This window comes from Pongo pygmaeus, chromosome 16 (assembly GCF_028885625.2).
Source record: "Pongo pygmaeus isolate AG05252 chromosome 16, NHGRI_mPonPyg2-v2.0_pri, whole genome shotgun sequence".
Taxonomy (NCBI): Eukaryota; Metazoa; Chordata; class Mammalia; order Primates; family Hominidae; genus Pongo; species Pongo pygmaeus.
The window spans coordinates 101,033,532-101,049,547 of NC_072389.2; the positions used below are offsets into that span (position 1 = coordinate 101,033,532).

General features: G+C 40.6%; 1 protein-coding gene across 1 annotated transcript in view; it reads right to left on the bottom strand.

Annotated features, from left to right (window-relative positions):
* Nucleotides 1-16,016, bottom strand: part of LOC129013907 (uncharacterized) — a 60,323-nt gene that overhangs the window by 34,601 nt on the left and 9,706 nt on the right. The window contains exon 2 of the mRNA XM_054450608.1: nucleotides 13,257-13,545. Within this exon, the coding sequence (XP_054306583.1) occupies nucleotides 13,257-13,545 (289 nt within the window). The remainder of the gene's footprint in view (nucleotides 1-13,256; nucleotides 13,546-16,016) is intronic.

Sequence of the window (16,016 nt, forward strand, 5' to 3'; positions counted from 1 at the left end):
AAAGTCACTTGTTCCCAGTAATTCTATCCTCTGCTTTTACTGGAATATTCCCTAGGCCTCTTTAACAAGTCCACTGTTTTCGTCAACCCTACCCCACAATGACATATTCTAAGTGTCTACTCCTGTTTCCCGGTCATTTCCAGCTGGCTTATCTCTGGGCACTAAATGTCCTCCTAGTTGCCGCTGAAACTCTGCAGCCCTCAGGAAATCATCCTGCTCTTGCCATTAGTTCTATTAAAAGCTTGTTTTTTGGTCTCCATTTTTGTTCCAGTTTGTTTATTTTCATTTTTTAAATTTTATTTTATTTTTTCAGACAGGGTCCTACTCTGTTGCCCAGGATGGAGTACAGTGGTGCAATCACAGCTCACTACAGCCTTGAATTTCTGGGCCTAAGTGATTCTTCAGCCTCGGTCTCCTGAGTAACTGGGACTATAGGTACATGTCACCATGCCCAGCTAATTTTTGTTTTGTTTTGTTTGTGTAGAAATAAGGTCTTGCTGTGTTGCCCTGGCTGGTCTCAAACTGAACTCCTGGCCTCAAACGATCCTCCTGCCTCAGCCTCCCAAGGCACTGGGATTATAGGAGTGAATCACTCTTCCAAGACTTCCTATCCTAAACAGGCAGGTTCCAGTTCAATACTTGTTACAGGACCCACCCATCAGACACCTTTTCCAATGACTCTTCCAAAAATCAGCTCATTTACATTGTTTGGGGTTGCTTCGTTCTGTTTTCCTCCAATAAATATATAATGTTTATGGGGGAATTATTTATTTATTTGCTACAGTCTTCTTAGATTTTGCTTAAATTATTGAGTAAAACCAAGCCAGCCCTACCTACTGGGGAAGAAAAGGGCTTTACCCTCCCTCCCTAAGCCTGTTGGATATGGAGACCCTGGCCCCTTCCCAGCCCCTGCTAGATTGGTCTCATGTGCCTCATTTTTGGCTTCTCACAGCCCCCTTCCTCAGCTTCTGTTTTTCTTGGACTTCTTCTTCCCCTAGGAACAGGATACAATCACCACAGCTCTCAGTGGGCTTATAGTTTCCAATAATAAGTTCACAAATTCTCTAATTTTATTTGATGATTTCATAAAGAAGCAATGGGGATTATAGTTCTTTGCAAAAGTTGTTTTGCATACCCAAGGTATGTTTGCAAAGTGTATCTGTTTCAAATAAACAGATAAAGAGCTATTCATAATAGCTACTACTAGTTTCCACCTCTTTCTTAGGTGGTAAAGAGCCCTTCTGGTTCACACTGTACTCTAAGTCTCAGTTTCTGAAAGTCAAATCTCCTTAATTTTGGCATGGGGAATAAAGTCTGCCTAAACTTGCATGCTAGATGCTGAATTAAGCTACTTGGACTAAAGCCTAAAGCAGGATTCTAGGCTTGGCAAGATTTACATACACTGACATCCAGAAACTGCTTCCTAGTTTTCCATTCAGGTACAGGTTCCTGGATCATGTACTCTAATTTAACTGTATGGAAGGGACTTCCCAAAAGCTTTCAAAGATTCTTTTCCTGAGCTCCAGATAAATGCGAAATAACATTGTCATACTTTTTGCATGCTCTCAAACCTTCCAGAGAGTCAGAGATGGACATTTAGCAAACCACCCTTAAGGAATGTGGGCTTCCCACAACCCAGAATGATATTTCTCCAGTTGGTACAACAAGATGAAGCAGAAGCATATTCAGAAGATTATGCCACCAAGAGCTGATGTTATCCAAAAATTAGAAAATTACCCTTTTCCCAGACTCTACAATCATCTAAATTGGCCTCTAATCATTAGAAAGAGATATTTGGAAATCAACATGGAGTTAGTTATTATTCGTGCATTTAACAAATACTAAGCTTCTAGTCATAGCAAGCATTTGTTAGATACTAAGCACACATTGGTGACAAAACAGGGCAGTCAAGTGCTATCAGGCTTATAGGTTTAGGAAAGAGATATACAAATGAGTTTCAAAATGTAATCTCAGCACTCTTGGAGGCTGAGGCAGGCGGATCACTTGAGGTCAGGAGTTCAAGACCAGCCTGGTCAACATGGTGGAACCATGTATTTACTAAGAATACAAAAATTCGTCAGTGTGAGGTGCATGCCTGTAATCTCAGCTACTTAGGAGGCTGAGGCAGGAGAATCGCTTGAACCTGGGAGGTGGGGGTTGCAGTGAACCAAGATCAGGTCACTGCACTCCAGCCTGGGTGACAGAGAGAGACTATGTCTCAAAAAAAAAATGTATACTTGAAAGTAGTAAGTACTAGACAGCATAATACATAATAGCCCAAAACTGGAAGCAATTTAAATGACTACCAATGAATGAATAAAAAATCAAATGTGGTATAGCCATACAATGAAATTTATATGGCAATAAAAAAGGAATGAAGTACTGATATGTGTTATCACTTATAAAATGGATGTGAAAATATGATATTAAGTGAAAGAAGCCAGCCACAAAATACCATGTATTATATGGTTCCATTTATATAAAATGTTCAGAAAGGCAAATCTATAGAGATAAGTAGACTAGTGATTGTTTGGGTCTAGTGGGGAATGAAGAGTGACTCCAAATGGCCATGAGGGAAATGTTCTAAAATTGAGTTGTGGTGATGGCGGCATATCTCAGTAAATTTATTAAAATATAAAAACATCAGATGTTTGCTTAAAACAGATGAATTTTATGGTAAATAAATAATACCTCAATAAAGTGGTTAAAATATCTAAAAATCAATTAAGCCAATAAACCCATAAATTATTGCTTGAAAAATAATGATTATTGCTCTAAAGGAATAAAAGACCAGGGAGTTATGAAGGATTAGTACACATAGGTGTGTGTCTCCTTAAGCAAGGTGGCCAGTGAAGGTTTTGCAGAGGCAATACCATTTAACGGGGGGTCTGAATGGAGAGAAAGAGCCACTCACAAGAACTGACATGGGGAGAGACTACTAGAGAGAAGGACCAGCTTGCACAAATGTCCTGGGGTAGGAAATACTTTGGTCTTTGGGAGGAACTTAAGGAAAGCCCGTGTGAGGGACAATGATGTTCTATAGGGCCATATGCTCCCTGATAAGGAGCTTAGATTCTGTCCTCAATGTAGTAGCAATCCACTGTGGAGCTTGGAACAACAGAGCTATATGCTTTATTTCTTCATATTAATCTGGGACTGAACAGGAAAGAGGAAAAGTTGGAAAATCAGAACAGATGCCATTCCATGGCCCAGGAGATAGGATGTCAGAAGTAAAGATGGGTAGAAATAGACAGACGTGATTTTTATGTTTGAGATGGACCTCATCAGGACTGCTTTGAGATGAGGGCTCTAAGGAGCGAGGTAGAGAGCAGAATGGGATATGACTCCCATATTCTAGATAAATCAGGTCGGTGAATTTGCTAATATGTGGATGATTGAGGTAGAACCAGGTTTGGGAGGTGGGAGAATCAAGAGTCTCATTTTAGATACTTTAGGTTTAAATGCCTATGAAACCAACAGGAGAGTGATGGAGCAGGCAATTGAAATGTAGGATTGCAAAGGAGACTGAGGAGTAGTAACCAGAGGGGCCAAGGAAAACCCAGGACAGTGTGATAACACAGACTTCTAGAAAAGAGAGACGTGTGAGAAAGTGGAGGATGCCCAGTGCTGCTGCTCTGTTGGGTAACATGAGGACTGGCAGATGGAGGTCAGTGCGCCTGACAAATGCAGTTCCTACAGGATGATGGTGGAAGCCACACTGGACCAGGTCGAGGTGTGACAGGAGTGAGGATGTGAAGGATGCACATGGAGATAACTCAAAATGCTGTGTGTGAAGGAAAGCTAAGGACGAGGCAGTTTTAGGGACCTGAGTTGTAAGGAGTATTCATTTATCAGCTGAGATTAGAGTTGGCTGCAAGAGATAGAAAAATATAACAACAGCGTACACTAGGTAGATGTCTATTTTTCACTCCCATTGATAATGTTAGGAGGTAAGAAGTCCAGAGCTGCTATGGTGGCTCCCCAAACAATGGGGGCCAAGATCTTTCTCTCTCACAGCTCTGCCAACATCAGTATAGGAGGAAGCGATGAAGGGCTCAGATCCCTGCATTGAGGATGCTTCCAAGAGCCTGAAATACTGCATGTGTTTACTCATGCACAGGGCCTCACCTAGCTGCAAGAGAAGCTGGGGAACATTGCCCGTTCCAGGCGTTCATGGACCCAGACAGAAGCATAGATTCCTGTACGAAGAGAGAAGGAAACAATGGATATTGGAGGTCAACTATCATCTTTTGCCAAATTAGAAGTCAGCTATCATCTTTTGGGCTTGAGTTTTGTTTGTTTTGTTTAGGTGTTTATACTGCCTAGTGTGTACACTGATCCAGTAAAGAAGGTACATTGGATGCAGGAGAGTCATGACCCAAAGTCTACAGAATTCTTCAGAAGGATGAGAGGATAAGATCTTAAAAAACAAAACAAAGAAAACCCCAGACCTTTGAAAACAGAAGCCACCTTTCATCAGTTGTAATCTTGAAGGAAAAAAGACAGTGTGGATATAGGTGAGTTAAAAATTTTAAAAATATTTAGAAAATGAAGTAAAAGATGAGGGATTTCTCAATTGATGGCATTTACTTTCCAAGTGAAAGTTGAGGCAAGGTCAGTTTAGTGTAAACCACTGGTTTGAGTAGGGAGAAGACAGTGTCTTGGAGACTCAATTCAATAGGGAAATTTTTCAAGCTGCAGGACAGTGGTGAGAGTCCACTAGAGGCTTAAGATTTTATTCTGTTTATTTGCTTGTTTGTTTGTTTGTTTTGAGATGGAGTCTCACTCTTGTCACCCAGGCTGGAGTGCAATGGTGCGATCTCGGCTCACTGCAACCTCCTCCTCCCAGGCACACGTGATTCTCCTGCCTCAGCCTCCTGAATAGCTGGGATTACATCCACACACCATCATTCCCAGCCAAGATTTTATTCTTTCTAGTGAAACCAAGATTAGCCAGGATCAGCCACAATTAGCCAAGCGAAGCTGTCAGCACAGGTGTGGAGAAGGAACATGGTGGAGTGCTAATCCAAGGTTGGGGTTCGGCAAGGCAAGTACTAAGAAAGACTAGAAAGTGCTAGGTTGTTACAGAAACTTGCAAGGAAATAATTTCAATCATCATCAACATCAATTAGTTCCAATAACAGCTGTCTTTTATTGAACACTTCATTTGCATAGGGCATTTTTGACTTATAAGAATTGCCATTTTATAGCTTCACTTTATTTTTTAGCTTTCACAGTTAATGGAATATATTACTATACATGTAAAATTGTTCCTAATTTAAGCCCATTTCCCCAAATGTTATTACTTTTACCCCTGAAGAAAAATAATCTTGCCATTTCCTCTTCATCATTTCATACTCCTGTCATCTTGTACCTTCTTCCTCTGTAGAACAATTTACTGAACATAGCTCAGATTCTATTGCTTATATCATTCGTATTCCTCTTCTCTGAACTCCCTATAAGTTCTCCACCCCTCTTTGAAGTGTGGGACCAAACCTGAATGCTGCAGTCCAGCTGAATGAATAAGGGAAAATAATCCTTTATTTAATTTACTCTCCAAAGGATAATGGTAGAGGCTTCATTTATACAATGTGTCATGAAAGGAAAGGTGGGGAAAGATGAAAGGGTAGCTCCACAATCTCAAATATTCCCATTATGATGCAGGTCGGGTGGCCCTTAATAAGCCGCTTGGGGGCTCGTTTGTATTTCTGGCGGCATTTCATTCTCTTGAAGGGGTTTTCTGGGAGACTAGATTCCTAGGTCAACATACGTAGATGAAAACAAATGCCGTTATCGATACCAAAATCCGTTCAGTGCTGTTTTGCTGAATTTCATATTTACATAGGAGTCAATTATTAAGTAAACATGTGAGAGAACCTAAAAATTCCTTTCAGTGTTGCTCTATGGGAAAAGTCAATCAAGTTTCAAAATGTGATTTATACTCATGTTGCATTAAGGAGGCAGTAGATGGGCTGAATTGGAGGACTCCTGGACTTTAATTGCCTTATTCTGAGAGTGTCTTCCCATGATATCTTGGAACTGTCTCTTTTTCTTTTCTTTTTTTTTTTAAATTTCTACTTTTATTTTATTGTGGTAAGAACACTTAACATGAAATCTACCCTTTAACAGAAATTTAAGTGTACCATACAATATTTTAACTATCGGTACAATGCTACACTGTAGGTCACTAGAACTTATTCATCTTGCCTAACTGAAACCTTACACCTACTGATTGCCAACTCTCCATCTCTCCCTCCCCACAGGCCCTGGCAGCCACCATTCTACTCTCAGCCTCTAAGAGTTTGCCTATTTTGAACATCTCAAATGAGTGGAAACATGCAGTATTTGTCCCTTGCGACTAGTTTATTTCACCTAATATAATGTCCTCAAGTATCATCCGTGTTGAGTGGAAAATACAAACTCGTTTTCTCTATTGTCTCACGACGTGCTTCTGACACCACACATTGGGGTGGTTTTCCCCATACATCAAGCAAGCAATCAATTCTACAGCCGACATCAGCCGGGCACCCTGCAATTCAACTCTGACGTGATCTACCTGGAGACTGCCTCATATCCCACAGGTTGAGGGCTCCATCTCATGAGACTGCCTCCACTTCAGATGCTAATCACAAGCCCCAGGTTGTTTCACCTGTGCATCTAATTGGCCAGCTATAAATCGGGATTTATAGCCAGTGACCCCCTCCTTGGGTCTGATTAATTTAAAAGAGTGGCTCACAGAACACAGGAGTGCACTTACTTACATTTACAGGTTTATTATTAAAGGATACCACGAAGGTTGCATATGAAAAAAAAAAAAGGCATAGGGCAAGATATGGGAGAAGGTGTGCAGAGCTTCCATTCTCTTTCTAGGCACACCACCCTCCAGGAGCCTCCAGCTTGCCCAGGTTTCCAGAAGCTCTCCACACCCAATCCTTTATGGTAATTTCATTACCTCATGACTGGTTATATCACTGGTCATTGGTGACCAACTTCACCTTCAGCCCCTCTCTTCTCCTAGGTGGTTGAAGGATAGGTTTAAAAGTCCCAACCTTCTAATCCTCTCTTCATCTTTGCAGTGATAAGTCCCATCCTGAAGCTATTAGGGACTGCCAGCCATTAGTCAAGCCTCAAGCATACAAAAACACACTTTTCTCTTTGGTGATTCCAAGAATTTTAGGAGTAATATGCCAGGAAGTGGGGACCAAGACCAAATATATATTTCATAATATCACATATTGTCACATATTGTAGGATCTCCTTCTTTTCTTTAGGCTGAATAATATGCCATAGTAGGTATATACCACATTTTATGTATACATTTATCTGCTGATGGACATTTCACTTGCTTCTACATCTCAGCTATTGTAAATAATGCTTCAATGACATGGGAGTATACCTTTGTGATCTTGATTTTAATTCTTTTGGATAAATACCCAAAGTGAGATAGCTGAATCATATGGCAGTTCTATTTTTACATTTTCTAGAAACCTTCATACTGTTTTCCATAGTGGCTATACCACTTGCCCTTCTTACCAACAGTGTTCAAGGGTTCCGGTTTCTCTACATCTCTCAGCACTTGTCATTTGTTTTTCTGAAAATGCTATCCTAACAAGTATGAGGTACTATCTCATTATGGCTTTGATTTGCATTTTTTATGATAAGTGATGCTAAGCATCTTATTTTTCATATACCTGTTGGCCATTTGTATGTCTTCTTGGGAGAAATGTCTTTGCAATCCATAGCTCATTTAAACAATTGGCTATCTTTATTATCATTATTTTGCTATTTAGTCGTATAAGCTCTTTGTATACTCTTGGTATTAATCCCCTGTTGGATGAATAGTTTGCAAATATTTTCTCCCATTCTTTAGGTTGCCTTTTCACTCTGTTGACTGTTTCCTTTGCTGTGCAAAAGCTTTTGTTCCCCTTTGTCTACTTTTGCTTTTGTTGCTTGTGCTTTTGGTGTCATATCTATGAAATCATTTCCAAGACCACTATCATGACATTTCCCCCCTCTATTTTCTTCTAGGAGTTTTACAGATTCAGGTCTTTAGCCCATTTTGAGTTAACTTCTGTGTATGGTATAAGATATAGGTACACTATCATTCTTTTGCATGTGGATGTCCACTTGTCCCAACACTATTTGTTGAAAAGACAATACTTTCCCTATTGTTTGTTATTGACACCCTTGCCGAGTTGACCACATGGATTTATTTCTGTGCTCTGTACTCTACTCTATTGCTCTATATTTCTGTCTGGACTTCTTCAATTTTTAATTCCTGTTACACTACTCTATCATCAATTTCCTGGGAACCATAAGAACTACTAAAACCTTTGCTTGCTTTGTTTGGTGATTAAATTTGTTATTGGGATAAAATTATATTTCAAACTATTTCTGTAAGAACAGTATCTCAAAATTCAAATGTTATTTTGTATTTTATTTACAATTCCCAGGCTAAGAGCTTAATTTATGGTCATCTGCAAAAGGTAGAAAACAAGGTTTTGAGTTGAGTCTCAACTTGCCTGTCACTAAATTGTACAGAATAGATGGTAAGATGGGTTCCTTGTGAGACATAACTTTGCAAGCCCCCAGGCAGGAAATTCACCCACCAAGACTTGGGAGTCACCCAAGTCATATTTGTGCATCCCTTAAAAAGCAAGACTGGGCCAGGCGTGGTGGCTCACGCCTGTAATCCCAGCACTTTGGGAGGCTGAGGCGGGCGAATCACCTGAGGTCAGGAGTTCGAGACCAGCCTGACCAACATGGAGAAACCCTGTCTCTACTAAAAATACAAAATTAGCCAGGTGTGGTGGTACATGCCTGTAATCCCAGCTACTCAGGAGGCTGAGGCAGGAGAATCACTTGAACCCGGGAGGCAGAGGTGTGGTGAGCCTAGATGGCGCCATTGCACTCCAGCCTGGGCAACAAGAGTGAAACTTTGTCTCAAGAAAAAAAAAAAAAAATGGCAAGGCTGCCCTTTCCCTAGGCTCATCAAAAAAGTAATTAAAGTAAGTGTATGTAGCCGGGTATGGTGGCTCACGCCTGTAATCTCAACAGTTTGGGAGGCTGAGGTTGGCGGATCACCTGAAGTCAAAAGTTAGAGACCAGCCTGGTCAACATGGTGAAACCCCATCTCTACTAAAAATACAAAAATTAGCCAGGCACAGTGATGCACACCTGTAGTCCCAGCTACTTGGGAGGCTGAGGTAGGAGAATTGCTTGAACCTGTGAGGCAGAGGCTGCAGTGAGCTGAGATTGCACCATTGCACTACGGCCTGGGTGACAGAGCAAGACAATCTCTCAAAAAAAAAAGTATATGTATAAAATATGTGTATATAAGTGCATATACAAATATACCATATATAATTTATATATGTATAAATACATACATATCTTATGTATGTGCATTTATAAATATCTGTAAATGCAAAGAGGCTCCTGATTTACCTTTTGAATAAAATCTAGAGTCACTACTATCTTAATTTTTGCATGCGTTATCTGCAAAGCAAATGAGAAGTAACTAACAATTTATTTAAATAGAAAGAAAATCCCCCTGCTATTTATTATAAAACACTTCATTAATTTATCACCGGAGTTATTGTCTCAAACTCACTAATGTCTTCTCTGGGCTACTTTTCATAGATTATTTCTTGTACATTTGCAAGATGTTACTGAGTCCCAGGCAATGTCCCAGATGATCAGGGCATTTGTGGTACCTGGTATTCGGCTTCTAGACCATGCTCTATAGACTAGATGGGGTGTGTCAAGGAAAGGATGCCTCCATTTGCCTTTGTCCTTAAGAAAGTGAGTAACTGTCTCTTTCCTTGCCTATTTCCTCCATGGAGAATTTACTGGCCCCAATTTTTTAAAAAAGCTCCTACCACACTCCCATTTTCTGTAAGTGCAATTAGTTGCAGGTACAAAATTTGGAGCAAAGAGGCCTCTCGTGGCCTGTTGTGCCTGCAGTTATCCAACTGTGGCTGCAGTTTTTCAGTGCACAACTGATTGCACCCACAAAAAGAAAGGCTAAACTTTGAAAATGGGTCCCTTTAAGACAGCTGGGGGATTGCATGCCTCCGGTTGGCAAATTGCAATCTTTTATAGAGGCACAGCCATCACTCTGGCTCGCACTGCCAGTCTGAAATCCAGGTTAGGCATCTCGCATGAGGGAGACACCTGGCTGGAGAGCAGGTGCACAGGCCTCTCTCCTCTCCACCCGCCACTTGTCCCCCTTTCACCTTGAGCTACTCATGGACTATGCATTAGTATTCAGCATTCCTGACTCCATCTCCTGTTTAGTTCACCAGTCACTCTCCAAAAGGGTTTGCAGAGAGAAGCTCAGTCGGTCACACTGTCAATATAACACATTTAACCAACTCTAAATTTGCTTTAAAGAGACAGCTACCAAGATTGACTTTTGCAAAGTGACTCACTCCACCACGCGGCAAAGGCGTCCGTTTGCTCTCCACTGTTAAGTGTGTCACTGAGTACATAAGAAAGGGTTTTGAAGGAATTCCAGTGTGAATCCACTAATTCAATAATCCAATACCACAAATTCAAGTAATGGATATTAATACTATGTTCAAAACACGCTCATAACTTTTATATCTCTCTTTCTCAAACAGACAGAGCATGCGTCGTGAGAGGCTCCTGATGAAATAGTAAAACCCAATTTTCATCTAGAAAAAAGAATCATTATAGGAGGATGGTAATTTACTTTATATGACCTTCAATTGATTATTCTGTGGCTGCTATAGAAATATCACAGGAGCTATTGATCGTAAAACCTACCAAATAGATCTCTAATAGCTTTTACTGGGCAAAAATAATCATGCTTGCACTGTGGTCAAACACACATAAACCAACGTGGAGGTATTAATGTATGGCATTATTACCCATCTGTCTGCTAGGTATGGAGAAGACTCTTCACGGGAACACTCTATGTCTAAGCTCCATGAAAGCTCAATATCCAAACCAACAATTACAGTCAGTTACACAGAAAAATTGATTACTGTAACTAAAAGCTAGAGCCGGATAGTAGAGGCTGCAGCTTGCTTAAAAAAAGTAAAATAATAACAAGAGGAATCCTAATCGAGGGGGAGTCCTACTGCAGTGACTACCAGGACTGAGAAATTGCATTTCCCTGTGGTGTCGGCAGCAGAGTAACTTTTCAGAGTCAAGAGCTTTCTATCCAGCCTAGATCATGATCAATGATCAACACTCGTAAAAGGTCAGGGTGTCTAATCAAAGACCAGATCATCTATCTCTCAAGGTAAAGCGTACAACATAATCCAGAAATGTGGCGCTCCTGGCCGTGGAGTGTGAGAAAATCCAAGGGAAAGAGAAACTTCAGTTCCACTTTGGTGAACAGGAAGAATGTTCTGCTCATACAAAATGTGCAGCCAGCCTTCTGCGGGCGATCCTCAGTGGCTCAGGTGGGCCTGAAGGGGATGAACAAAGGCCACGCTCTGAAGGGGGAACTTCTCCAACATGCTGGGCTTCCAGGTTCTGATAAAAACATTTTAGACTTCAAAATTTCACAGCAAGTCTATCATTTGCTCGCCAATCCCCGAAACTTAGTATTTTAAAAAATAATATGTAAATATAAATGCATCAACAGCAAATAACAAAAATCCCAAACTGCTATCGAGGTGTTAAAATGAGGAGTGATACATTTTAACAACCAGAATGAATACACTAAAATGCTAATAGAACTGAGTGGTGGAAAAGAAATAAAAAGAGAGATCTTGTTTACCCAATGTGGGTTCTGTGCATATGCTTGAGTGGAGAGGGGAGACAACTGTGGGATGGGGGCATAACTATATCCTGTGAAACAGAACAGAATACTATCCCATGAATCCCATTCATATATCTCATGAAATAGAATCAAATAATATCTCATGTATCCCATGAAACAGAACAGAATTGGAATGCACAGCTGGATGGCTGCACATGCCAAGGATTGGAAAGGTTTTCCCAAAATACCTATGTCTAACCCCAAAGTGCTTCTGTCTCCACCATACCCCAGACCAATCAAACCAGAGTATTAATTTTGGCATTTGTATTTCTTAAAACAAAAACAAAAGCCTATGTGAATCTCACATGAAGACAGGTTTGAGAACCACTAACTTTAAAGGGAGAGACCCCTTTTAGGGATGGGAGGTCCTTAGAGATGAGGAACCTCCAGTTTCCCAAGGGCACCTCTCCTTCTTCTGCAGCAATACAGCTCTCCTGTTTATTTCTCTTCCTTTTTGGCATTAGCAGTTTCAGTTGTTAAAGGCAGGAAAACTGGAGTCATTGTCTCTCTCTTTTTCATGATTTATGACTCAGAAGCAAGACAGGGGCAGGAGGTTGGAGGGTAATGCTTGCGGCTGTGGTTGCTGTTATTTTTATTTTGTATTTTTCTTTAAGAAATATGCTTTTCTGAAAAATCTTGAAGCCTTGAAGCCACCTGCAGGGCTGCTGTTTTCCAAGGCCTTGCACTTACATAATTGACATCTACATAGACACACTCCTGGAACATATCAGGGGAGGCAGGCATTCTGCTTGTTCTCATTTGTTCTCAAATTACATGATAAAATATATGTTTTGGACCTTTTAAACCAAAGGGAGTTATTGAGCCCAATTACAAAATCCATAACATGTTAGCAGGACTTATCTAGCTGCCTCCACAGAACAGCCAAGCAACTCTACACCCACTTTAGCCCCCACAAAAACAAGCGGATTGCACTACAAATAATTTGCCTATTTGGAAAATGAAAGCTTCTCTGTAGTTTGAGGTCCTATTTTTTCTTTAAGTTGTTACAGTCTTTTCACGGTCCTTGAGGTCTAGGTTAGGTTTTTGTTTGGGGTAATTTTTGTATCCTGTGGATACTATTTAATCTTTAGTGTTGAGTCAATATTTCTCACTTAGGCCTCAGGGGAATACTGCCTGAAGTATGTAGGGGGCATGCGGAATTCAGACGTGGCTTGGAAGCTCCACCATGGGTTCACCCAAGAAACAGACCAGAGGCAACACATTCTATCACTAAAACGTGTTCTCAGTTACACTTCCCTTCCAAAGGTAAGCATCTTAATTCTTCAAGTTTTCAAGAGGCTAAACCCAGTGAGGGCCCGTATGTCCACAAATAGATGACACACCCATCCAAAGCACGCGTGTGCATTAAGGGACAGCGTGTCCTCCCACGTTCCAGCCGCCCCCCCCGGCTGCCGGCCGCGGGCTCAGCGCACATATGGTCCCTGTCACCCGAGCGTACCTGTCCCGTTCTGGCCTTGGAGAACGCAGTGGCTCATAAGGGCGCTGCCAGCACGCGAGGCGCGGCGAAGAGAGCGGAGGGAAGCGGCGGGCTGTCCCGCAGGTGCGGCCCCACCTGCCGCCGGATTGGCCGCGGCGGCGGCGGCGCTGGGCGGGAGGAGGGCGGATGATGGATGGCCTGTCTGGCGGCCCGGGTTCGAGCCGCAGGGGGCCGCCGAGGGAAAGGCGGGCGCGCGCGCGCCGCTCCGTGCCCAGCGCAGACAGCGAGATGCCTGCACAAAAGGACGGGGCTTGGAATGTTTGGATTTTGAAGATTAGTTTCTATTATATCTCTGTGGGAGAAAGGAAAACGCGCTATGGGAAAGTGGAGGGCGAAGAATCCCCGAATAATTTCGGACTGATGTTTGACAAATCATTTCGCCAACGAACAGCCCGCGAGTCTCCCCTTCCCAAATTGCAAACAGTTCAGAAGTCTTGTCATTTATGTCAATGATGCCCTATCAGTATCTGAGAAACAACAGGAAATCAGACATGAACAGTTGCATCCCCTTATCTCGGGCAGTATTAAACCCATTGAAAATGGGTTAAAAAGGAGGGGCGTGGACAATACACTTCAGATATTCTACACAGGCTAAAAATATAAGATAATTGGCTAGTAAACGCTAGTAAACATTTTTTTCGAAAAAGAAAAAAATAGAAGGATGTGCCCAAGATATATACATTTTGCACATTAGGATATGCAACATTTTCATAATTTATCTAGCTTTTACTTGTTTCAAAGTCATGAGCAATTTGAATATGTTTTATTTGTCCTTGCAAAAGGATGACGGCGCATTGTTTCAGGCAATTCTATTTAAGAGGTGTCCTTTTTAAGACTGGTCAGGTTGAGAGTGAGGGTCGAAGCAGGCAGACGGATAGCAGGGGCGAATAAGTCGTGAACCAGCATAGAAATGGGGCTGATAGAGAGTTATTGTGTCGTCCGGGCTCTTCTTTGGCAACTGAAAGACAGACAGGTCCATTCACTGCAAGCCTTTCTCCTGCGCAAGCCGCAACGCTGAAGGTAAAGCATCTCCTGTCGAGGAGTCCGTCAGTCCTGCCGGTGCTGATTCATTCACTTCTGAGAGCAACATAGTTTAGAAAAAAACAGATTTTTTTTTTCTATGAGGAAAATGTTTTTCTGTTAAATTGTGCTTTAGAATTACACCATCTTCCTCTGCCCTGTCCACTAACACCACGAAGGAAGTGAAAGCCATGTTTAAAATAGTAATAAATGAGATGGAAACATATCACCAAGGTATATTTTACACAACTGATCGAAAAGCGAGTGGGTGGAAAGAGAAAGCTTAAGTACAAGTGTTTCTCTTTCAAAGAAAGCTTAAGTACGAGTGTTTCTCTTTCAAATACCGTATGAACAGAACAGTAAGTTTAGAAAAAAGAAATGGGAAAAGGAAACATAATAATCCCATCAGGCTAACAGGGAGAGCATATACAAAAAAAATGCCCATGTAAATTAAATGTATGCATGCTTCTTACTAGAATTGTTTATATGTATGCTTACACACTTAGAAAAGAGTACATTTGAATTGTGGGATTATGCAGTGATTCACATAGCATTATGTCGAAGGGACTTTTTAATATTATTAGAGAATATCCATATTAACCAATTTTAATAACTGCATAATCTTTCATTAATTGTATATATGGTTTGCTCAAATATTTTCCCAATGTTGGATATTTAGGTTGCTTTTGGATTTCACTAGAGTAAATAACACAGTAAGGAACATCTTGAGGCAAAATTTCCATGTTTTAAATTATTAATTTCAAAGAAATTTATTTAAGGCAAATAAATGGACCATACATTAGGAACATTTTCATAGTTTTTTTCAATCATTTTCAAGCTAACTTACAAAAAAAAATTATTGTACCATTCCATCCTGCCAGTAGGAAAATCTTGTATTACATTTTTTTCAGCTTTATTGAAGAAAAATTGACAAATAAAAATTGCATATATTCAAGGTACACAATGTGATGTTTTGATATATGTATACATTGTGAAATGTATCACGTTTGAAAAGTATGCTGTATGTTATTGAGTCTATTAGGAAAAGTATTTGGTAATGTAGCAGGTGGGAATTATTTTTTGATATTCATTTTCTTTAGTTATTAATGAAGTCCTTTTGTTTCTTTAAAAATTTCTTTCCTCTCTTTCGAATTTTGGTTTCTGTTCAATCATTGAAATAGCTCTGAAGTTGATATATAAAAATAAAATATAGCATTTTTACAAATCACTCTTTCATGGTGTTAATTTTGAACTAGGGTGATAACCCTGGTTCAAATGGTTACAGCAAAAAATTCTTCACAAATTGAGCAAAGGTGCAGTTTGAAATGATGTATAGAATTCAGGTTTCCAACAAACCTCTGCTTTGCTTCCATTTTGGCACATAAAATGATACTATCCTCTGTGACATTACCCCGGAAACTTAAGGTACCCGATAGCAAATCATATTCTCTCATTAAGAAATAGAATCATTGATCCTTGCACTAGCTTTCTTCCTAGTCTGAAGATGTATGCTGTTTTCTTAGGCTGTGATGTGGTCCTTTAAAAATGCCTTTTTGTGTTCTGGCACCTTCCACAAGTGCACCAGTGCCCAGTAAATAAAGTAGCAGCCCATGTCCCTTTTAGCAAAAGCTATATATCTGTTCAGACTTGTAATTTGCTCCGTTTATATCCTTTGCCCTTGAACTCTGGTTATTAACGCAA